The following is a 22,054-nucleotide window of genomic DNA, read 5'->3' on the forward strand; positions in this document are numbered from 1 at the left end:
AAACCGGCTTTCAGGAATTTCTGTCATGTTTTATGACCACGTTCGTTAAAATACACACTGGAGTATAAATAAAACTGTGATATTCTGCTGAAAAATGACAAAATTGAGCAAGAAATACGATTTATAATTAATTTTTAGAAGGCCAGAAATTTTTTCCTGTTATTGTTTTGGGATTTATCACTTCCGGTCTTGTACGATTACTTCCGGTTTTGTACGAGTTTTTCCGGTTTTGGGCAATTTTGGCTTTTAAACAATATAACCATGCTTTGGTTATGATGACAAATATTTTGATATGAATAACCACGCTGTTTTAATTGTCAAATGCTTGTCCTATGTAAAGATTCAAGCATGTTTCGTGCTCATATACAATTCGTGTGTTATTGTGGTTATTTATATTTTATAATCTCTATGTATCGTTGTCGGTTGTCGGTAATTGTCGGTTGTTGTCGGATTTTGTCGGAGTTCACTTCGCGGAATCCAACATGGCCGTCGCTGCTGTTCATTCTTGTGGTAATCCAGCTGTTGAGATCGTATATAAATATTGCAAGCCTGACAAGAATAAGCTTTGCATGAAGCGCGATAAGGGCGATTCAAATTGTCAGGTAATTATTGGCATGGATTACGAGATATGCACTGGTTAAATACTTAAATTGCCTTACAAATGAAACCAATGCCAATATGATTTAATATGATCAATCATCATCAATAACTTCATCGTTTCTATGGTTATCATATCATCATATAAATCACCATAATTTGAGCATAGTCAATTAGATGATCGTCATCACCAATATCACCATTGATGCCATATTCAATTGTCCTGATGTCATCACTAATAACATCATCAATAGCGTGATCATCATCATCAGTATTTATGCCATAATCATGAATGCCAGTATTAATGCAGTCATCATCATCAATAAAATCAATAGTGTGATTGTCCCTAGCATGATTGATTGCATAATCAGCAGCAATATCGTAATCAAAAATATAATAATCACTAATGAACCATATCTCCACTCCTGATTGGAAACTATGCAAATTGCATAGCCAATATCACACACAGTTTGTGCAATACAAACTTTCCACACTTGTTGCCTCTGCTACTATTATCTCAGTGATTACCAACGGTCAACATAAAATTATCATCACCATCACAAATTCCAGGAACCTTACATCAATCTAACGAATGGATTTACTGCAGAGGAATAGCAACCACCATTAAAGCGATTGCCAGAATCTCAGGATGTAACTTGCTAGGACAAAATATTTTACATGAAGCAGAAATTGACCAATGGTTGGAATACTGTCTTACAAAAATTGATCCTTTCGGCAAAGATAAGAGGGAGATGAAGGATATTATAAATGTACAAAATTCATCATGCAATTTGTTTTTTAATGATTTTTTTACCAATTCAAAGTTCAAGCAAAATACTAAAGCTACTCATGTGAATATTTTTCTAGTTACTGGACTCATATTTAGTGGATAAAGTATTCTTTGTTGGCCATTTCCTTACTGTGGTTGATTTACTGCTGTTTTCAACATTATGCATTGTTTATGTGAGTATCTGTATATTGTAATGTTTAGGTCTAAAGTTTCAGCTTATAAAATTAAAACATATTGCATTATTTGACAGCATTTATTGACACATCAAGAAAAAGAACAGTATATCAATGTCTCAAGATGGTTTCATGAAGTTAGTATATTACATTATCGCCCTTTTTTAAAGGAGTTTCGCTCAACATTTTTGTCAAAATACTAGTTTAATGTTCTGCTCTTGTCTAGATTCAGAATATTTCTTGCACTGCAGATAAATCAAGAACGAAAGTGCCATTTCTACGTAATTTGTTGTATTGAGAAATTAAATCAAATAAATCTAAAATTATTCTTCTCTTGGTGAAATTTAGATTCACAACAAGTTTACAACTGTTCATGATAAAGCTTGTTCATTATCCAGGCTAAAAAAAGTATAGAACTCCTAGCTTTTGTGTAAAATGCCTAAACACACAGATTAAAGGGAGCTAATCTGTGCTTTGACTTTCCTATCTTCAGTGCAAAAAAGCTACACACTCACAACAGATTAGGACATAGATTAAGGGGACCTAATCCCCCTAATCTGTGCTTGTACTTTTTAATTGCTTTGCAAAGGTTACATTTCAATCACATGAAAAAATTACACAACAAAAAGTATTATTTTACTGCCTTTTACAAGAAATAATTCTGCTGTACACAAATGTTTATTCTACAAATTTCAAATCTATCTACACTAGTTATTTATTCGATTTGTGATTTAAAAGTTGATTATTTCATAATTATGCTTATCTTAAAGAACTTTTAAAACTGTAATGAATATTTTTCTGATGTTTTTTTGAATGAAAAAGCATTGAAAAGTTCAATTGAACACCATTGAGGCTGCCCTTGCCATTAAGGTAAAACTAATGGCTGGATCTAAAAATGATTACAGTCTTAAAAATCCTTTTACTGGAATAAAAAATTTAATATCAATGTTCTTTAATATAAGACTGTTTTATCTGTAATAGATGTTCGTAACTAACTCTAGGCAACACATGAAGCGCATACTGACATAGGATTGATACAATCTGAATGACAGAAAGCACCACAACGTCTGCACATGACCATAGGTTTCAAGACACACATGCATGGGAAACCTAATGTATTATTAACCGTTTTTGTTTCTTTCTTTTTTCTACTGGTTTTCTTGACAGCTTTTTCTTTTGAAGTTGGTTGTTCACCAACCATAGGGCTGATAGGAGTGGGAACTGTGGATAGTTCTTGTGAGATGGGAACTGGTTCAGTTGTGCTTGGTTTGGGTTCTTGCTCTTGGACATCTGAAAACATTATTGCTTAGAATGAGTGCTTATGAAGGCCATAGTTTAAAAAGCCATTGTTGGAATAATACTATTAATGATTTGTCCATCTATAACAAACATGTCTAGGACGTGTTCGTTCGTTTAGTGTTACATCTGGTTAAAAAACAATGCTTATTGGTCTTTCTACTAGTTATAAACCTCGTTGTTAAAAACACGACAAGCATACCTGTCTCTACAGTAGTACTAGCTGTACCAACAGCCTCGGTCGCTTGAACGCTAACAACATCAATAACAGGATCAGAACTCGTAGGTTGCACAACGGTGCGTGTATTATCCTCACTTTTAACTTTGACTTGTTTTGCTCTTGGTCTACTTCTGTTTCTATCTTTAGCAACACTTTCTTTTCCGTTCTTGCTGGCAGTTTTCCCGCTCTTTGAAGTCTTTCCATCAGACGTCTTTTTATGCGCTTTATTTGAAACACTTTTCGCTTTCGCGAGCTTTTGCTGTCGAACCAACGCCGCTTTTTGCTTGGAATTTAAATTTTTAGCATCTTGTTCGTTTAAGGTCTTGCCTTTGGGCAGTTTATTCGGGGCACTTAAGTCCGTATTTTCAGCTTCTTTTAGTTTCTCTTGTTCTTTTGCTAATTTCTCCTGCGCGAGTTTTTCTTTCGCCAATCTTTCCTGTTCTTTCTGCCATTCAACGTGGACTTGTTCCATAATTTGGTGACTTCTTTCTACAGGAGAGATATATCTCTCACTTTCCATAAACCTACGAATTTAGAAATACATATCTCAGAAAAATACACACGCCTTTCTTGATGACTGATTCCATACATAAACTACTCCGTAATAATCCATTCCTTACATGAACTACAAAACTAACTTCTCTTGCCTTTCCTAAAATAACACTTACTTTTCTCCCCAGGACGATTCAAAATGCTTTGTCTAGAAATAAAAAAACAACAAAAAAATATTTACAATGAAAGTGATTGGTTTAAATAAAGTTGATAAATTTTCTTAATTTCTTTCACTGCGACAGTTTATTTACCTTCCAAGGGTCTTGACTGAAGAGTTTCTCTTGTTCTTGTTGTATCTTTTGACTCATTTCTGGTGTGAACTCTCCTGAAAAAACATTTCATAATCTGTCATTAGAGCATTTATTTATAGATCTGCAATTCACGAGCATTTCACTCAGTCTACCGGCAATTAAATTTACACCAGCTGATGTTGATGTTAACCTTTTCACAGCCACTATACTCAGACCTGACTAGTTTAAATTCGGAAGAATTTTTTAAAATGGTCCACCTTCTGTTAGTCGCTCCTTCCAAGACTCAAAAGCACTCGTAAAGAACTCGTTACTGAACGCCGTGTTGGTTGGTCTGGAAATGAAACAAATTGTACATTGCATGGTTGGAAAAAACTTCAAGATATGCTCGCCTAAAGCCCGTTAATGTTCAAACAGTTGCAGACAGAATTACATAACGGTCTCACGAATCTTAGGGCGATTTGCATTAAGCGGTCAAAAACGTGAAACTGATCACATTTTGAATTGAAATAGAGTATTTTGTTGAGAATAAAGCGGTGAAACTGCATTTCCTGTGCAAGGCAGATGTAAATAACGATATACTTGAATGCAGAGTTCTTGAAACATTGTAAAATACCAGTAATCTGTCTGTACTGAAATACAACAGGGCCGGTCTGGTCGTTTTTACCGTATAAAGGAAAGCGCCCTTATAAATCAGCATGCATTGATTACATATGGTTCAAAAATGTTGTGCTCGAGCGAAATAAATCTGATGAAAGATGATGTTAACTTGGTCGGCAGATTCAGCGTATCATTCGTTAATCTTAAAATATTTCTCGTCTTAATTTTATTAGTTGACCATATCTCTTTCCAATCTCCTTTTATATCAGAGTTATGTAGCTACACGTGATAACAGCTTAAAGTTAAGTTCTATAATTAAATAAATAAGTTCTATATCCACCTTATTTCACCTTTGCTACCAACTTCACGATCAACTTCAGGAAGCAGTTTCACCAACTGGTACTGATAATGTTTTGGGAGCAAATTAAAAGTGCGGAAGTTAATTAAAGCCTAAAATAGAAAATGGCAGACAGTTGAAGTGTTTTTATGATCAAATGAAACAGATGACCTGGTTATGTAATACGGACAGACAGACAGCTGCATCCGACATGTAATATCCTATGCGTCTGTCTTTCCCTTACCCGGCAGTTAATCTTTGCTAATATGGAATCTGGGGAAACCAAATCTACTTGTCCTTCCTTAGACCTCTTCACTTGGGCAGCTGTGAAGTTAAAGTCGTGATTAGATAAACGGAGTGAAAAATCCCAAACGGATGGAATTGAATGCGGATGGAATTGAAGTTTTTTAATGTACACGAAACGTTTCCAATCTGGAAGCAATGGTAAATTTTGTGAAAGGTAGATAGATTAACAGACATGGCTCACAATGACACATACTGTACTGATAGGCCATGCGTTTTTGGCCAGAGTTAAATGCAAGATGCAAAACTTAGATGTATGTGGAGGCAGTGGAGCAACAGGCTTGCTTATGGATAATAAGAGGTGGAAAGATCATTGTAATGAAACAACTTGTTATTTTTTTCCTGCAGTAAAAATTTCGAGGCGTCAAACTTTCTTACCAATGCTCATCTTCTTGTGTCTTTTTTGCTGTCAAAAAACAGATATGGATAAGTTGAAATAGGATATAATATAAATACATTTGCAGAGTTTTAACTGGGTGTAGATATGTGGTTATACATGGCAAATTAGATTGTCTATAGCTATAGAAAGTTGGCTGGAGAGAGAGAGAAAGTCTTTTACCCCGAAATACCCTGAAGATGAATTCTTGACGACCGTGTGCGTTGGATACATTGGAGGCCTGAGAACTGGCGGGATAAAGTTCTGCGACACTGCAGCGGTGTCATCACCCATGTACTTCAACTACAGGAAAGAGAAGACCAGGATTGAAATTAATGTGATGTCCACTATGGAATATATGAATCATGGTATGTATGAATAATGAACTCTCAGTATTTGACATGAAGAAACAACATGGCAAGAATTTATCACCTCGGCCTTGGTTTTAACAGGTGGTCTGGTCGGTCTACTGCTCTTTGATTTCTTTTCATCGTCTAGCTTAAATGTGACGCGAGGCTTCTTTGTGGCGGGAGTATCTCGGAAACAGGGCTTCACGCTTCTCTTCTTGGACAGGGAGGATCGTATGGGCATGGTGTCAGGTGTGGGTGCGATCAAGCTGCTGAGACGTGAGTCCGCTATCGCACAAGCAATTGAGGAGGACACTGACGTTGAAGTCACCTGGCTCTGATAGGAGCCCAATATACCTTAGATTGGAAAAGGGTTCAGTTATTAAAAAAGATTTTTAATGAATATATCAGGTTTACAACAATATAATTTATTACATTGAAGATTGACAGGTAACATTAATGTGACTTACTGCTAATTGGCGGCAATGAACAAGATGGAGTTGAGTTTTCATTTGATAAAATTCCAGTGAAATGAGATGATCTTTCTCCTGATTCCTTGCCATCCGACAGCGCATCATTCGAGCTTGAACCTTCAAATATACAAACTGTGGTTGAGATTCTTCAGGTCTAGTTGGACAAGCAGTGCTAAGTGATGCATTATGTACTGGTTCCTATCCATGCAAACTTGCTTCTAGACAAGACATGAAGTGCAATTAATATCATCGTACCTGGTGAGTCTGAATCTGTGTCAGATGAATCCAGTAGGTCTGTGCGATTTTTCTAAAAAAAAACCCGCACAGATTAAACCAAAGATAATCTTCGCTTGCCTATCAAATCATGACTCATTTGTAACTGAATTAGCCACACAAAGTCAGGATATGCATTTCTGTCAAATCCAAGACTTACATTCAATCGATAGCAAGTACCACGTCCGCTGACTTTTACAAAAAGCGACGAGGGTGTTCTTGAGTTTGCATGGAGCATTGCATTAAGACAAGCCAAAGCCTGCGGATTTCTACAAATCACGAGAAATTATTGTTTGAATTCACCACACACCTGACCAAAATATACAACCATGAAAACACTTACTTCAAACTAACTTCCTTGAGATTTCCATCAAGTATTGCCTTTAGAATTTCCTTATGGTTGAGTGGCTCAGGAGATTGTTCTAAAACCTAGAATCAAAGTTGACCACCATATTTTACCTTTGATGACAGAATTAATCAGTACTTATGAAATGCCATGGACATAAGATTATCTGATAGCAACTGAGAAAAGCATTCAGTGATGGAGGTGGGTTCAAATATTCATAGAAAAAGTAAATAGAAGAAAGAAAAATGAAAGTGCAAGGAATTGCAAATAGTCAAATACAAGGCCAGAACCTAGAGATGAACATGCACAAGACAGGAATGTTAGCCACTACACTACTGTCATATCACTTGAAATCCAGTCTAATTCACCTTCTTGTACTTTACAAATGAAACAAGTTTAAAAAAATTTCATGTCTGATTGTCTGACCTAAAACCACTTCTAATATTTGTTTCCGTTGTTTCACAGAAATTATCATAAAGTCTGCTGCATAATGAATGACAATTTGTCTCGGGTACAAACAAGACCTTCTCTACTGATCACGACTGTTTATTAAATATTTCACATTCTTTTTATAAAATAGGACGAAGATTTTACATTTTACTAAAGAGTTGTTCCCTGACGTATTTCAATATCGTATAATCCCATTGATGTTTAATTTTGTTTATATTTTGCGATCACTGATCTCGAATTTGAAATTCATAGGGTATAAAGAGAATCTGGGCAAATCGAAAGTGGAATCAATGCATGATTACATCGCAGTATAAGAAATTTTGCAGGCAAAGCATTAGTTTCAATGTTTTAACATAAAGAAACTACACTTGCAAAGAATTTGCTCCTACCATTTTTGCCGCTTCTCCCCAAGTGATCCCTTTCCTTTTTGATTTATCCATTGCTAAATTAACTTTAGATATCCCTCCTTTGCATGAGCTGCAGATCGCTTAAAAACTCCTCGAGGAAATGAAAAAATTCTCCAATTGAATAAACCGATAGAAATATCCACACAAATCCACCATTTTTTCCTGTTATTATCAATGACCGAGCAGGTTGGACGGAATAGGAGGACTACGTTCTAGTTCTTTTTACTCCGGTGTTTCCACTCATTCTCAAGGTTTCCCTCTCGTGAAATTTCTCTCTAGTAAGCTGGTTCTCGACTTCTTTCATTACCTTTCTTAAGATTCTGGATTGGGAATTAAGCTGTTCATCAATTTATTTACTCTATTGAGAAACTGTTTCTCAATCGTAAAAAGGTCTCCGTTAATAGACAAAACGATTACACATTAGCTGGGATTTTAAAATTTCCTGTGCTATGTTATAATTTTAGTACCATAAATAATTTTTTCACACTCTACTTAATTAATATTTGATTTTGAAATGATTAAAATTGTGGAAAAATACTGGGAAAAACAGCCCCAAAAAGTCATTGAACTCTTAACATTTTTCAGTGGAAGCATTATTTTCGACGTCCGCCAATTTTGGAAAGCGGTTTCTTATATTATTTCATGCGCGTAGAAAGTACTTTACTTGAGAGAAAAACAGAAGAAAGTTTTCTGTTGAAAATATCGTTTTTTTTCAAGGTAATATTGATCTTTTTATATGTATTATTGCAGCATTTGTATTATGATTATGTGGCTTTTATGTCGTTTGTGTGTTTTCAGTATTCAATCGTTCATTTGCCTCAAAATTATTCACAGTAAATTATCAATTTAACATGAATATACTTTGGCAAGTTCTGCAATCTGCATTATGAATTTCAACCAATATTTATAGTCGTACCTTTTCTTTACATCTGACTCTGAGAATGCTTCATTTTGTTCTTCCAATCGTTTTTAACAATGCTATTGCAGTGAGATTCTGTTTTGCTATTCTCAATTTGTGCATAACAATCGTATTAATTTTAATAGATCTACAATATTTTCTATCATGGCTCCCCAACTTCGAGGATTTGTACAAACCAGGATAAGAAATGATCTTATAGTTGGTACGGTCTTTGGTTTGATTGCCGGGGCTATCTGGAAGCTTGGTTATTCCGATCCATTAAGAAGAAAATATGAAAAATATTACAAGAATTTTAACGCTGAAAAAGCTGCTTTGGAAATGGAAAGAGAATGAGAGCCGTTTGATGATAGGTAAGTACTTTGGGGCTTGCTTCCATGGGTTGACTCAAAAGAAATCTCTTTAGAAAAAGATCAATTTGATTAACTTGTTATAGAAAAGAAGATTTGTTTTAGTAGAGGAGTAAAATAATACCTTCATCCATTTTGCTTTTCCTTAGGTTGAAATGTTTGTGTTAATGGTTTCTACAAATTGAAGAATTCTGGTTTAATCCATGGATATCTTTTGTCACATTTTATTTTTCAAAACTATTGTATAATCTTCCTAAGAGTCAATATTTATGGGAAATAAAGAACAGTATGTCTTTAACTGTATTTCGTTTTCATTTCTTCCTAAACAACAGCCTAATCCTTGCTTTTCTTTTCAAAAATTAAAATATAGAAATATTTCCATTTAATTAACTATGACATCAGGAATAAATTGCTTCATTTCTTTTTGGCGAAGATTTGCACGCTTAGTTCTCCAGGATATCAAGTTTTTCTCTTTTGAAGTTTTACTGATAGTTATTTGCGGAACTTTGTGAAAAATTTCTGATGATTTTGTTGCTACAAGTTCATCAGAGTCTGATATACGACCCAATGATAATGGTGTGTTTAGCGGAGCACCTGGAAATAGAGAAAAACAGTGAGTGAAGTTGGTTTAGTTTAGGTTTCCTCCTGTAGTAACACTGGATCAATAAGAGATGATCCTTACTGGACCTCTAGGAAGAACAGTTTATAACTGATAGAGCTATCCAGTATAAATAAAGTTAGTTTAGTTTAGGTTTCCTCCTGTAGTAACACTGGATCAATAAGAGATGATCCTTACTGGACCTCTAGGAAGAACAGTTTAGAACTGATAGAGCTATCCAGTATAAATAAAGTTAGTTTAGTTTAGGTTTCCTCCTGTAGTAACACTGGATCAATAAGAGATGATCCTTACTGGACCTCTAGGAAGAACAGTTTATAACTGATAGAGCTATCCAGTATAAATAACGTTAGTTTAGTTTAGGTTTCCTCCTGTAGTAACACTGAATCAATAAGAGATGATCCTTACTGGATCTCTAGGAAGAACAGTTTAGAACTGATAGAGCTATCCAGTATAAATAACGTTAGTTTAGTTTAGGTTTCTCCTGTAGTAACACTGGATCAATAAGAGATGATCCTTACTGGACCTCTAGGAAGAACAGTTTATAACTGATAGAGCTATCCAGTATAAATAAAGTTAGTTTAGTTTAGGTTTCCTCCTGTAGTAACACTGGATCAATAAGAGATGATCCTTACTGGACCTCTAGGAAGAACAGTTTAGAACTGATAGAGCTATCCAGTATAAATAAAGTTAGTTTAGTTTAGGTTTCCTCCTGTAGTAACACTGGATCAATAAGAGATGATCCTTACTGGACCTCTAGGAAGAACAGTTTAGAACTGATAGAGCTATCCAGTATAAATAAAGTTAGTTTAGTTTAGGTTTCCTCCTGTAGTAACACTGAATCAATAAGAGATGATCCTTACTGGATCTCTAGGAAGAACAGTTTATGACTGATAGAGTTATCCAGTATAAATAAAGTTAGTTTAGTTTAGGTTTCCTCATGTAGTAACACTGAATCAATAAGAGATGATCCTTACTGGATCTCTAGGAAGAACAGTTTAGGACTGATAGAGTTATCCAGTATAAATAAAGTTAGTTTAGTTAGGTTTCCTCCTGTAGTAACACTGAATCAATAAGAGATGATCCTTACTGGATCTCTAGGAAGAACAGTTTAGGACTGATAGAGTTATCCAGTATAAATAAAGTTAGTTTAGTTTAGGTTTCCTCATGTAGTAACACTGAATCAATAAGAGATGATCCTTACTGGATCTCTAGGAAGAACAGTTTAGGACTGATAGAGTTATCCAGTATAAATAAAGTTAGTTTAGTTTAGGTTTCCTCCTGTAGTGACACAACCTTGCTCCCAGGTTTAAGGTAAGTTGTATCCCTATAGATTACCTTCAGGGGAATTTGTGAAATCTTGCAATAACTGTGACGTCAGCGGCACAGGTGACCTAGTCCTATCAAGACTGTGATTCCATTGACGTCGTAACACACTGGTTCTCAGACTTCCAGGACGCTCGACCACTACACTTTCATCCCCAAGCGTCTTCGTACTATCTACCGAGGGGGCATCTTTCCCCCGGGATTTTATCCGAGGTTCTTTTATTGCAGGGCTCTTTATCCTGCCCTCTTTATCCCCGGGGGTCGGTTCCCTGTCAACATTGGATAGACGTTCAAGTATTTCATGATCTACGATCTTTTTAGTTTTTTTTCGTTCTCTGCTCTTCAAGAGTTTATTCTTTGCAATATTTTGTTTCTCGCTATCGGAGCTATTTCTATCCATGACGTCATTTCTTTTCATACCACGTGCTCTAGAGCTGCGTCGTGATTTGCTGATTTTCGGGATCCGCGAAGTGGTTGAACTTGTTCCTTTCACAGAAGCTTTGCTGTATCCACTGACCGCTGAATCTGCCATAACTGAACTGACACGCTTCGCCTTCGAAACTGTTGGAGAAAAACCAATAATTTCGCATTTAGTTTGAGATTTGCAGTGGTCTGGAACCAGTTCCAGCCGTTTCCCGCCATTTCAAATCACTTGGGATACATTTTAACTTACCATTCTTTTCGCTTTTTAAGCTACTCGTGAGATGATTGGTTGACTTCGTCGCAACGCTTCTCTGATTGGCTAGTTCCATGAATGACGTCACGTCATCTTGCGTGCTTATCTTCTTCTGACGTGACGTTGGTTCAACAGTGGCTGAAATGTGTTTCGAGTATTTCCACAGTATGACGTCATTCTCCTCCTGTTCCCATGACGTATTCTCTGACATCAAGCTAGGAAAATATACCAGAAAAAACATAAATAAATTCATATCCGGCCAGCTGTCTGTTGGGTTGAGTGCCTTTGAATTTTGGTAGAAACTAAAGGCTTTAAAAGTTCTTTAATATACGAAGACGGGCTCCTGCAGTTCCTTTACTTTTAAAATTAGTGATGAAACCTTTAAAATTGTCTGAATTCCACCCATTCTGGGATGTTCTAATCCTGTGTAAGATGGTTGATGTATGGTATTTGTTCTAATGTACAGTATTTCGGTATAACTCGAAACTTCAGAGAAATGAAAACGTGTGACGAAGTGATTCAAACAACCTCATAAGTTGTTCCATTGATTTTAATTCTTTCTTCTCTTTTTCTTCTTTTTCCTTTTTCTTTCTTTCTGCCTCTTGTTTCGCGATTTTCCTTCTTTCTTGAGCTTCTTTTTTTGCCTTCATCTCCGCGCGATGCTGAAGCAATCTCTTGTCCAGCACCTTCAGCAAACTCTCGTCGTTAATCGAGCTGCGAAAGCTACAGAAATCCTTCCACATATTGAATAAAACCCGAAATACAGTCATCTGAATAAATGAAGCAAAGAGAGAGAGAGTTAGTATAACTGAGGATCTTCTTCGAAGTCCAGCAAGGACCATTTTCTGTTTCTAGGAATCTACCTGCACTTCTCTGAATAAATATGGTCCAATGTTTTGATTTCTGCTGGTTATACGCTCCATCAATTTCTCGGCCATTTCAATTGGAACATCAACCTGTAGCTCAGGTGGAATCGATGATGCGATAAAACAATCAGTTATTGCTTGAATTTTCTTTTTGATTGCTTGCTCTGAAGCGTGACGGTGGCACAAATCCTGTAAACATGAAAATAGTTATTGATTGAGAAAGATGATTCATCGTGAACTCTATGAAAAGGCAGAATATGAATACAAACTTTAGTTTCTCAAACCTTGTATTTCTGTATTTCAATCCAAAACAATACGTCATTCTCATAGGTATCGCCTTTCAATGCGACAAACTTTCTAAAGGCCAGGCAGGATTCTGGGTTGTTCAGAGTCTGACGTAAGGCAACAATATCACGTGACGAGGAAACCCAGCGGCTGTTGAGAACCTGAAACCAAAGATGAGCGCGTGTATATCAGGTGTTTTACTGATTGCTTGCATGGTAGCCATAAGGTAACTAACTGCTTTGACCTAACGAAGATGAGGTATAGGAATAACTATCCTTCATAACTTTTTATTGTTCTATCAAACACCTACAGATTTATCAAACAACAAAAAAGAAGATTAGACTTAGGAAGAATTAGACTTCACAAGTTTTTCTTGTTTCATTTATAAAGCCTTTAAGTTTTCCTGGAGCAGAAGAAAATCTCACCCTCCAAGCAGCCTCGCTTCTCTGCAGTCTTCTTCTCAGCATGATATCTTCCACAACCTCGGAAACGTTTTGTTTTGGATTCTGTCTTTCTCTGTATTCCTCGCTTGCTTTATACAGCGCCAGCCATCGTCTCTCAATTCGGCAGCGTACGTATTTTTGACATTCTGAAATGACTGAAGATGACGGACGCTCCTTCATCACACGATGGGAACCATTCATTGATAGGATCTGGTAGGGAAAACGTTGTTTAAAGTGAGCTGGTGAAGATTGACGATGGTTAATGAGGGTTAATGTAAGTGTTGGGGAGATTGATGAGGATTGATAACAGTTGATAAGAGATGATGAGAGGATGATGAGAGGGTTGATAGGATTTCATGAGAGACAGCATTGTCCTAGCAAGTCATATTCTTTACTTACTAAACTCTGAGCTTCTTTAGTAGCTGGACTGTCAGGTCCAAAGAAATATCGGGAGTTTAAGTACCCCTGACGAATCTCTTTCGCTTTCTTATTTCTTTTGTCTTCGATTGTCCTTGGTATTCGTTGAAACGTCTCCATATCGGTCCATGCCATTAAATCTATCACACCTGCTCAAAAAAAAACCACCAGAATCGTTCAAACATAACTTCACAAAGTCGCGGTGAAATGACTACTGAGATGGCCGTTGATGAGGAATAGTTTCATATATTTAACTCCTGGAATCACAAACCTTTAGGATCTTTCTTTTCCAAGTATTTCTGAAATCCTTCGAGTTCACTTCTATCTTTGATAACATTTTCAAAACTGATGCCATCGTGTGGCACAGGGAAAGGCTGATTTGCTTCCTCAATGCTGTACTTTCCCTGCTGTGATTGTCCGCGTCCATCTTGACTTTCAAGCTGTTGAGAAAAACAAATGAATTCTCCAGGGAAATATCCAGTCGATGGTTACTCTTCTACACTATAACTAACCCTCCCGGACTCTAGAAAGTGTCTGTTCTTTGCAAGAGTACTAGAGACTCCGAACTTTTTGAAAATCCATCCTCACCCGCCAACAACATTCCACCGTTGATGACAAACAAACTTTATGACTTTTATTTAAGCAAGAACTATTTATTAACAAGTGAAACGGAGTACATGTTTTTAATGTTTTTATTCAATAGTGTGACAAATCATTTTTAAAATTAATCGTACAAAAATATATCAATAATAATCACTATGCATGCAAGTATTCTTGGTATATTATTCTTTGATAAACAAATGTTCAATGCAATTTTTGATAATTAATGAGTTTGTGATCTTCACGGCTTGTTCTTATATATCCAACGTCTGTGTTTTTAGGTAATTTATAGCTCGTGCTTGGAGATGTGTAATGTATCTCCTGGCCAACGTGCCTATATCCACTAATCTTGGGAGGAAGTACAGTCACAACATCGTTTTTGTACGTCACTCGTAGATTCAGCCCTCTCAGAATTTTGTTGACATAATCTGAAAACCTTTTGTTCCCAACTCGAGGGGAACCGTACGTTATCAGATTTGTATTATAACCAGATCTGGTCAAATCAACTGCGGCGAGGGTTGCCAGTGCCCCGCCACGCGAGTGCCCAGTGACGATCAGCCTCGCGTTCCAATGAAGACGTGATAAAGCTCCGACCTTGCTATTCATCTGCTCTTTCACAGAATGGTAAGATTTGCTAAATCCAGTGTGTACCTCGCATTCGCTGCAACCCGTGGATCGATAATCGCGTCTCCTGAACTCGCGGTTGCTTATCGTATCATTGTCGTCGTCTTTGACACTGCCGCGAAATGATACAATGATTGCCTCGTTATGATATTTCACAAAACCACGGATTTTGTTATCACTATTGTTTCTTAATACAGAATCATCCTGGAGGTTTTCACTGTAAGCCTCGGCTGCGTACTTCACTGCATTCTGAATCTCGCTTTTCACAAGAGTATCTTTGTTTGGACAAAACATCCCATATAAACAAAAAAGACATTCCATATTAAATCCCTGGCTGCACAGTTTGCAATTAACTTGTCCGGTCTGGTCTTGATATCTTCCTCTGGGACATTTTGTCGGCAGGGCTGTCGTAGTGAAACAACTATGACCTGCAGGACAAATATCACACTTTGTTGAACGTCCAATTTGAATGCTGTATTCGCCAGGCAGACACGATTTGCAATATCTTTGTCCCTGCTCGTCCTGATACTGCCCTTTTGAACATTTTATCGGTAGGTCAGTCTTTGAGTAACAGCTATGACCAACGGGACAAATATCACACTTTGTTGAACGACCAGTTTGAATGCTGTACTCGCCCCTGTTACATTCCTTACAATATCTTTGTCCTCTTTGGTCCTTGTAGTATCCTATGGGACATTTTCTTGGCGCAGTGGTCGTAGAGAAACAAACATGGCCCAACGGGCACTGTTCACACCTTGTTGAGCGACCAATTCGATCGTTAAATTCACCACGTTGGCACCGTTTGCAATATCTTTGTCCTCTTTCGTCTTGATATCGTCCTTTAGGACATTCTCTTGGCATTCTGGATTTAAAGAAACAACTGTGACCGACTGGACATATTGTGCAAGATGTACTTCCTCGAGTATCTGCATAATACCCTGACTCGCATCTTTGCCGTGTGTTATCTCCAGGACAATAACTACCAGTCGGGCAGGTCTTGCATGATTGTTTCCAGAAGAATCTTCGGCGGTAAGATCCAGCAGGACAATCCAAAGAATAAGCTTGCTCGATTAGAATCAAACTTAGCAAAAACACGAAAGACTTCATCGTTGTATCGAGTCCAAGTGCGATGTGGAATGACCAAGGAAGTGCACAGCTGTATCAGGGTCATCCTCTCTACAGGAACATTACATTCTTTGTGTGACTTTGTTGGTGATGATAGACTCGCTAAAACTTCCGCATTCTACAGAGTAGTGTAGTTGCAGTATAGTCGATAAAGGACAATGAAGGTCTCACAGTATATAGCGTAGCCTGCCTGACGATTTGTCCCGCTATACTAATATTTTGGTGTTCATTGACTGTGAAAACAATAAATTTCTAAAGAATTTAATAATTTTAATGACTTGAAATTTGCATAGCATGAGAAATCGTCAGGCTGGCTACGCCACTGGTGGACAAAGGACAATCAAGGTCTCATCCTTGGTTTTCTGCGCAAAAAAAGCGTTGCGATAAAAGAGTATTTGAAATGGTTTAGACTTTAGAGAGAACGTATATCTGGCAGTCTCTTCCAAACCTAGCAGTTTTGAAATTGGAATGTGGTCGAGATAGCAAGCTATCCAATTCCACCAGACGACTGATGAATAATGGCAATTAATTTATCATCGAGAGTTTATATTACTGTGGTAAAAGATATCCCACATCAAACAACCGCCAACTGTTCTACACGCAAGATGCAAGTTGCCAGCTCGACATTACCTTTGATCTGTCATCCGGTTAAGGGTCTTAACTCTTTAGGTTCAGGTTTTATTGTGAAAAATTGGACAGCTGTCTGGATTCTGGAACAGCGTTTCCACAACTTATTTGCATAAGACTGTCCTCATAGGGGATGGTAATGACAAAAAAGAGAAGCAAAGAACTTTTGTAAATAATGCATATTAATATATTCTATTAAGACTAATCCCTGTAATGGTGGTCATTTTCAAGGAAATTTCCTTCAGGTCTGGAAGGAAAGTCATTGACCTTGGAATGCTAGATAGTAATGTATCCCACAATGCCAGACAAATCATCTATGCACCGCAAGATATCCCACACATTTGTTAGGCAATGCGAACTGAAAACTTTCATATGAAAGTAGGTTCACCTTCAAAATTCCCTGCCTCCAGATGTGAGGCATTAACAAGAACAGTTCAACAAAGAAACAATATCTTTCCCAATTCTCAATTCCCTCATGCAATGATGAATGCACTTGCCTCTTCCTGCATAAAAGGATTTCTACTTCGTCCTTGTATTCGCTTCAGTTTTACATCCAGATAACGGACAGTTTCTTTCTTAGGAATCTTGTTAAAAAAAGACGAAATATTTATTGCATTTGAGCACTTTTAAACGACGAGTTTTAGAGTATTAGTTTGATGGAATGGATGAGACTATGAATGGTTTGTTGATTTTCGTCTGATAAATCAATAATTTACAGGTGAAGTGGAGGCCACCCGCAGTAAACTTCTGCAGGGTTAGTCGAGACAGGTACAGGTGGCCATTGAAATGGGAAAAAAACGTACAAAAAGTATAAATAATTTATTGATATTAATTATATATCCCATGTTCCCGGTTACCATGTTATATTCCCGTCGTTCGTCGCGGCATAAGCTATCCCATGGTTCTTTGAGGCACGCCAGCACGTGATCCTCAACGCAGTCGAAAAGCTCTTCAAATGGTGGATCCAATCTACTCCGAATATCATCTTGGGTTTTCCAATCCAGCCTGATATCACTGACACTGCCTGACGTTATAAATCTGGCGTAGATCCACTGCAAAGATATTCCGCCGGTTAATTTTGTTAAAAGATATATTTCTTTGTCGTATATTCTCTTGAAGATCTCATTGAACGTTAGTCCTCGATACATAACCACATCTTAAAAGAAACCATTCAAAACAAACCTGTGCTTTCCTCAAGATGTCTGCAGGATTTAACGTATCGTTTTCAAATAACGCCGTGTAGTCCATGACAGCTTGCCAAAACGACAGACAATTCAACCACAACTACGTATAACAAGAATTTGGCATTATTTTTAAATCCTTTATCAAAACTTTAGCAACAAAAGGTTGGTTTAAAACATACTTGGTTATTTTGCTTGGAAACATATTTCCTGAAGAAGCATCCAGATTCGTTCTGGTACGTCAAGCTCTCAAACAATGATTCGTGAAAACCATTTTCTCTTTGGTAATTGAAGAAATTATCATCGGTGTTTCTGCCATCTTCTTGCCTTTAAACGAAAACAAAAGTAGTTAAGAAATTGTTTCCCCAACAAAGTGAGAACCATGATGAAGAACTCTACTGAGGAAACATGCTTGAAAACTACTCTCAGTGACCGTCAAAAAAGGCGGGATATTCACCTAACTGGCCAAGCCGTGCGTGCTTGTGGCTTACACCTTGGGTTAATGATTAATCTGACGGACGAGAGATATTCCTGATCGTTGCAAGGTGGAAACACACTAACTGGACCTTTCTGATAACCGTACTGTGATAGCTGAGGAGTCGCGTAGAGCTGTGAAAAAAAATGAAAGTTCTCTGTTATTTCGTTTAAGCCTTCAAAGAAACCCTCGTGAAAATACTTCTGGTTTATTTTGAGATCAGTGTCATTACCTCGAGTTGCTTTTTACCAGCGTTCGTGTGGCATGGCGTGGTTATAATTCGACTCTGAGCCGACTTTGATCTCGCGTGGGGTTTCTCATCTTTCCCGCGAGAGAGACTCGGAGTGACTCGTGGAGAACTCGTGTTTAATTTAAGACGCGAGGTACTCGCCTGTGGTGGGCTTTCGCGTGGAACACCCTCGTGATGTGGATCACTCGTGTGCGCGGTCAGGCGTGGAGAACTGGAGTGAGGTCTTACTAGATGGTAGGGACTGGTGCTTGGTTGGACAGCAGTCCTGATGGATTTTGGACCAGGTTTGGCTCCATGTTTGTCTGATGTTTGCGATTTCAAATGATGCAGGGTAAATCTAGGACACCTAGGGTAATTGAGAGGGTGAATGATAGTACACATGAGGATAATGTATGATAATATGTAGCCAAGGCAGATCTCACCAATAACACCGCAAAGGTTCTGTTATAACCCTTTGTGTTTCATTCAAATCACTTGTGAAATATTTCCCTGTTCGTTTCTTTATTTCTTCTGGTAACTCTAATGGCGACCCATTGCGGAGAAACTGTTCTTTGATATCTTGAAGTAATCTGAATAAAAACACAAATATTACAATGATCCTCTAACACTTCTGAAATTCCACAGCGTTACTGAAACTTACCTCACTTTGTTTCCCTCACTCCCGAGGTTTTTCCACGTTTCAACTTGCAACCAGAGCAACAACAAGGCTTCACCTTTCGTGTTGACGAGAAATTCTTTGAATTTATCCATTCCTGCTTTGGAAGCAAGGCTCGCTTCGTTCTCCAATATTTCATCTCTTTCATCATCTGCAAAACTGGATTTTCTGCTAACCGAAATATCGCTGCTTGCGATGGAACTTTGGGAACGAGTACGCTCTATCAAAGGCTTATCTAGTGATTTATATGATCCACTTTTATCGTCTAAAATAATTGACGTCTGATCATCCACCATTGAAAGTTTCGTATCAGGGTGCAAATTTTCTAAATTGACCATCGTAGCGGCGTCTGTAGTTTCCTGGATTTCTGAGTTATGAACAACATTATTTTGCAATGTTACATCAAGTGTGTCAATGACAAACTCTTTTGCCTCGAGGGAAGCGTTTTCATCGCCGTTTGGTTCCTTCATTCTTACATCATTACTCCTATCAATAGCTACTATATCTTGTTCAATTATATTCAAAACTGGCGATGGTGTTTTTAAAAGAAATGAACTGTTCTCCCATGCTAGACTATCCTCGTCAACTGTTATATTTTCAGAACTATCCTCCCTAGTATTTGGTATATTTCTATTGTTATATGCAACGCCATTCTCTTGTGTCGAATCCGTGTTAGTTCTCTCCATATCAGTAGCGTTTGTTTGCTCTTGAAAGCAAAGGTTTCTACTATTATTTTCTACCCTTTCACTATTCTGAAAACACCTGCATTGTTCAGTTTTGTCTTTGAGATCTTCGTCTGCGCCCAAGGATTCTTTCAGCTGTCCATCAGTAGTGTCATCAGCGCTTGTCACGATAATCATCAAAGGTTTTTCCTTTGTGTCAAGTACATTACCTTCATGTCTAGAGATAACACTTTTGTATGTATGAGCGTTATCGTCTGTAACTTTACCAACTATGACGTCATCGACCACGACGTCATCAGACATGACGTCATCAGACATAACGTCATCATACCAAGATGTATCAACGTTGCTTTTTGGTTGATCCAAACTGGCGTCTCCATCATCCTCTTTGTTGACAAAAAGTCTCGATTCTCCCGTAGTATTTGAACTCGACCCAATAAAATTCTCCGAAACTTCACTTGATTCATTCGCTTTATCTCCGGTACTTTGAACAGACATTCTCTCCAATTTATTAACAATTATTGGCGGGAAAGATTGCCCGAAATTCTCGGAAATACTTCTTGGATATTCTGATTCCACTCCACTTGTGATTTTCGTTGCAAAGCCTTCTCCATTTGTAGGATCTCGTATTTCGCTATTTTCTACCGTAGTTGAGGGGCGTAAGGAATCACTCGTTATTTCAAACTCATCAAAAACATCTTCACTTTGTTCAGAAGCCGAGTGGCGACCTGATGAGGCATCATCTCCTGAAGATCTCGAAAGTCCATGTTTAGAAAACCTCTTGACAATCGCTCTTGACAAGTCGTTTTTTATTGTGTCTATGTAGACCGCCTGAAATTAAATAGTACGAACATATAGATTGGTCAATATCATTGTAAGGTTAGGATCAAAATCGTGAAAACAATAATTTGACAGCTATGGAGTACATGGAAACACCTCACTGATAGTGAAGAAGCTGTGATTACCTGAGCTGCTGACAATGTTTTTGATAGTTTATACTCTGCATAAAGTCCACTCTTGATGAACTCCGGTAGTCTGTATTTCTTCAACCATTCCAAGGCTTTGTTCCTCTCAAGAACAGTGACACAATAACTGATCTGTACATTATTACTGGATAAATCATATTTCAATTGAACATTGTCACTTTCATCCTTCACTAGTTTTTGTGTGAACTGTTCCAATAAGTCATTTTCTCTGTTGTAGAAAATCCTTTCAGGAAAACACTAGATATCGGATAATTATGATATAATGAGTATATAAGAAAACTTATAACAGACCGCAATCAATCTGACAGCCTGGTAATTTGATAATGGGTATAACCATGTAACAATTTATTTACAGATTGACTGACTATTATACCATATATAATACTGTGTCTACAGACAAGGCAGCCCCGTGGGAACTTTAACCAACATACTGGTACAGTTAACTAACCACACAATTACCAACAATTCAATGTGCAGCCCAACAAATCGACCGACAGAATAACTAGTAAACAAACTAAATAACCAACTGGTTCTTAATTATGGCATTCATCTGGTGATCTGGGCAATACATACGACAATGGTTAATTCAGGTAGTAATATACTTACTGGTAGAGCAAGGAAAGTGTTGAAATAATCAACAAATGCACTGTCATCATGAAGAAATTCCTCCTAGGGTTTGCAAATTTATACACATTAGATTATTTCTATTTACTACCATGAATACACGCATATAACCAGTGCACGTGACTCTTACCAGATTATCTTTGGTCAGCTCTGATGGAAAATCTGAAACAGATACAGTACGTTTGAAAACATTACGTTAATAAACCGTTCAGCCACAGAATCCTACCGCAGTTATAGCAAGTATTTTATTAAAAAAGCCTATTTTCGAGCCTACATTGTTTGCACAGCTTTTGCATCAATTGCATCCTTTATATCGCCATATCGGAGGATCGATAGCTGTATAATTTCAGAATAAAGGGAAAAGATAAAAAGCCTACCTTCCATCTTTCCTTGTCGTTTTCAGAAAGAGCCATTCATTACTCGCTGGAGATCATTATTTTAACCGCGATCAATCCTAATATAAAGTGGTTGTTTTTATGATTTGTTTTCCTTCGATTGTAACATTTTGTAAATATTTACATTTCGTTGTTGTCAAGTCAAC

At 37.4% G+C, this 22,054-nt stretch overlaps 3 protein-coding genes and 1 long non-coding RNA gene across 4 annotated transcripts; 1 reads left to right on the forward strand and 3 right to left on the reverse strand.

Moving 5' to 3' along the window:
• Positions 1-468: 468 nt before the first annotated feature.
• On the forward strand, positions 469-2,094 carry LOC114528678. The gene is made up of 5 exons (XR_003687521.1): positions 469-602; positions 1,168-1,367; positions 1,465-1,560; positions 1,638-1,697; positions 1,787-2,094. It is a non-coding gene; the product is annotated as an uncharacterized LOC114528678 (long non-coding RNA).
• On the reverse strand, positions 2,082-7,952 carry LOC114528665 (putative Polycomb group protein ASXL2). Its single transcript, XM_028550337.1, has 15 exons — positions 7,771-7,952; positions 6,929-7,014; positions 6,746-6,854; positions 6,568-6,619; positions 6,310-6,429; positions 5,925-6,196; positions 5,676-5,795; positions 5,495-5,522; positions 5,058-5,137; positions 4,817-4,926; positions 4,137-4,210; positions 3,880-3,953; positions 3,745-3,776; positions 3,059-3,600; positions 2,082-2,850 (listed from the first exon to the last, which is right to left on the reverse strand). The coding sequence occupies exons 1-15, from the start codon at positions 7,819-7,821 to the stop codon at positions 2,558-2,560; spliced, it is 2,043 nt and encodes a 680-aa protein (XP_028406138.1). The 5' UTR covers positions 7,822-7,952; the 3' UTR covers positions 2,082-2,557.
• A 1,330-nt stretch (positions 7,953-9,282) lies between these two features.
• Positions 9,283-22,026, reverse strand: LOC114528735 (regulator of G-protein signaling 22-like). Its single transcript, XM_028550417.1, has 21 exons — positions 21,891-22,026; positions 21,644-21,675; positions 21,496-21,558; positions 20,869-21,126; positions 19,206-20,734; positions 18,988-19,134; positions 18,548-18,911; positions 18,298-18,449; positions 18,023-18,167; positions 17,842-17,943; positions 17,517-17,711; positions 17,157-17,243; positions 13,955-14,123; positions 13,666-13,832; positions 13,249-13,476; positions 12,823-12,984; positions 12,536-12,727; positions 12,201-12,442; positions 11,670-11,887; positions 11,009-11,557; positions 9,283-9,648 (listed from the first exon to the last, which is right to left on the reverse strand). Exons 1-21 carry the CDS (start codon positions 21,895-21,897, stop codon positions 9,437-9,439), a joined length of 5,220 nt encoding a protein of 1,739 aa, XP_028406218.1. The 5' UTR covers positions 21,898-22,026; the 3' UTR covers positions 9,283-9,436.
• LOC114528736 (proprotein convertase subtilisin/kexin type 5-like) lies at positions 14,178-17,123 on the reverse strand. The gene is made up of 2 exons (XM_028550419.1): positions 16,663-17,123; positions 14,178-16,083 (listed from the first exon to the last, which is right to left on the reverse strand). Exon 2 carries the CDS (start codon positions 16,012-16,014, stop codon positions 14,488-14,490), a length of 1,527 nt encoding a protein of 508 aa, XP_028406220.1. The 5' UTR covers positions 16,015-16,083; positions 16,663-17,123; the 3' UTR covers positions 14,178-14,487.
• Positions 22,027-22,054: the final 28 nt, after the last annotated feature.

The sequence above is a fragment of the Dendronephthya gigantea genome, unplaced genomic scaffold (assembly GCF_004324835.1).
Source record: "Dendronephthya gigantea isolate DGI-Jeju-01 unplaced genomic scaffold, DenGig_1.0 000051F, whole genome shotgun sequence".
Taxonomy (NCBI): domain Eukaryota; kingdom Metazoa; phylum Cnidaria; class Anthozoa; order Malacalcyonacea; family Nephtheidae; genus Dendronephthya; species Dendronephthya gigantea.

Coding starts and splice junctions, on each gene's coding strand:
- LOC114528665 (XM_028550337.1), bottom strand. CDS start 7,821: ATGGATAAATCAAAAAGGAAAGGGATCACTTGGGGAGAAGCGGCAAAA. Junction 7,015..7,770: donor GGGGAGAAGCGGCAAAAATG/GTAGGAGCAAAT, acceptor CTTTGATTCTAG/GTTTTAGAACAATCTCCTGA. Junction 3,954..4,136: donor GAAGGAGCGACTAACAGAAG/GTGGACCATTTT, acceptor ATGTTTTTTCAG/GAGAGTTCACACCAGAAATG.
- LOC114528736 (XM_028550419.1), bottom strand. CDS start 16,014: ATGAAGTCTTTCGTGTTTTTGCTAAGTTTGATTCTAATCGAGCAAGCT.
- LOC114528735 (XM_028550417.1), bottom strand. Junction 18,450..18,547: donor CTGGTAAAAAGCAACTCGAG/GTAATGACACTG, acceptor TTTTTTTCACAG/CTCTACGCGACTCCTCAGCT. Junction 17,712..17,841: donor ACATCTTGAGGAAAGCACAG/GTTTGTTTTGAA, acceptor ATATCTTTGCAG/TGGATCTACGCCAGATTTAT.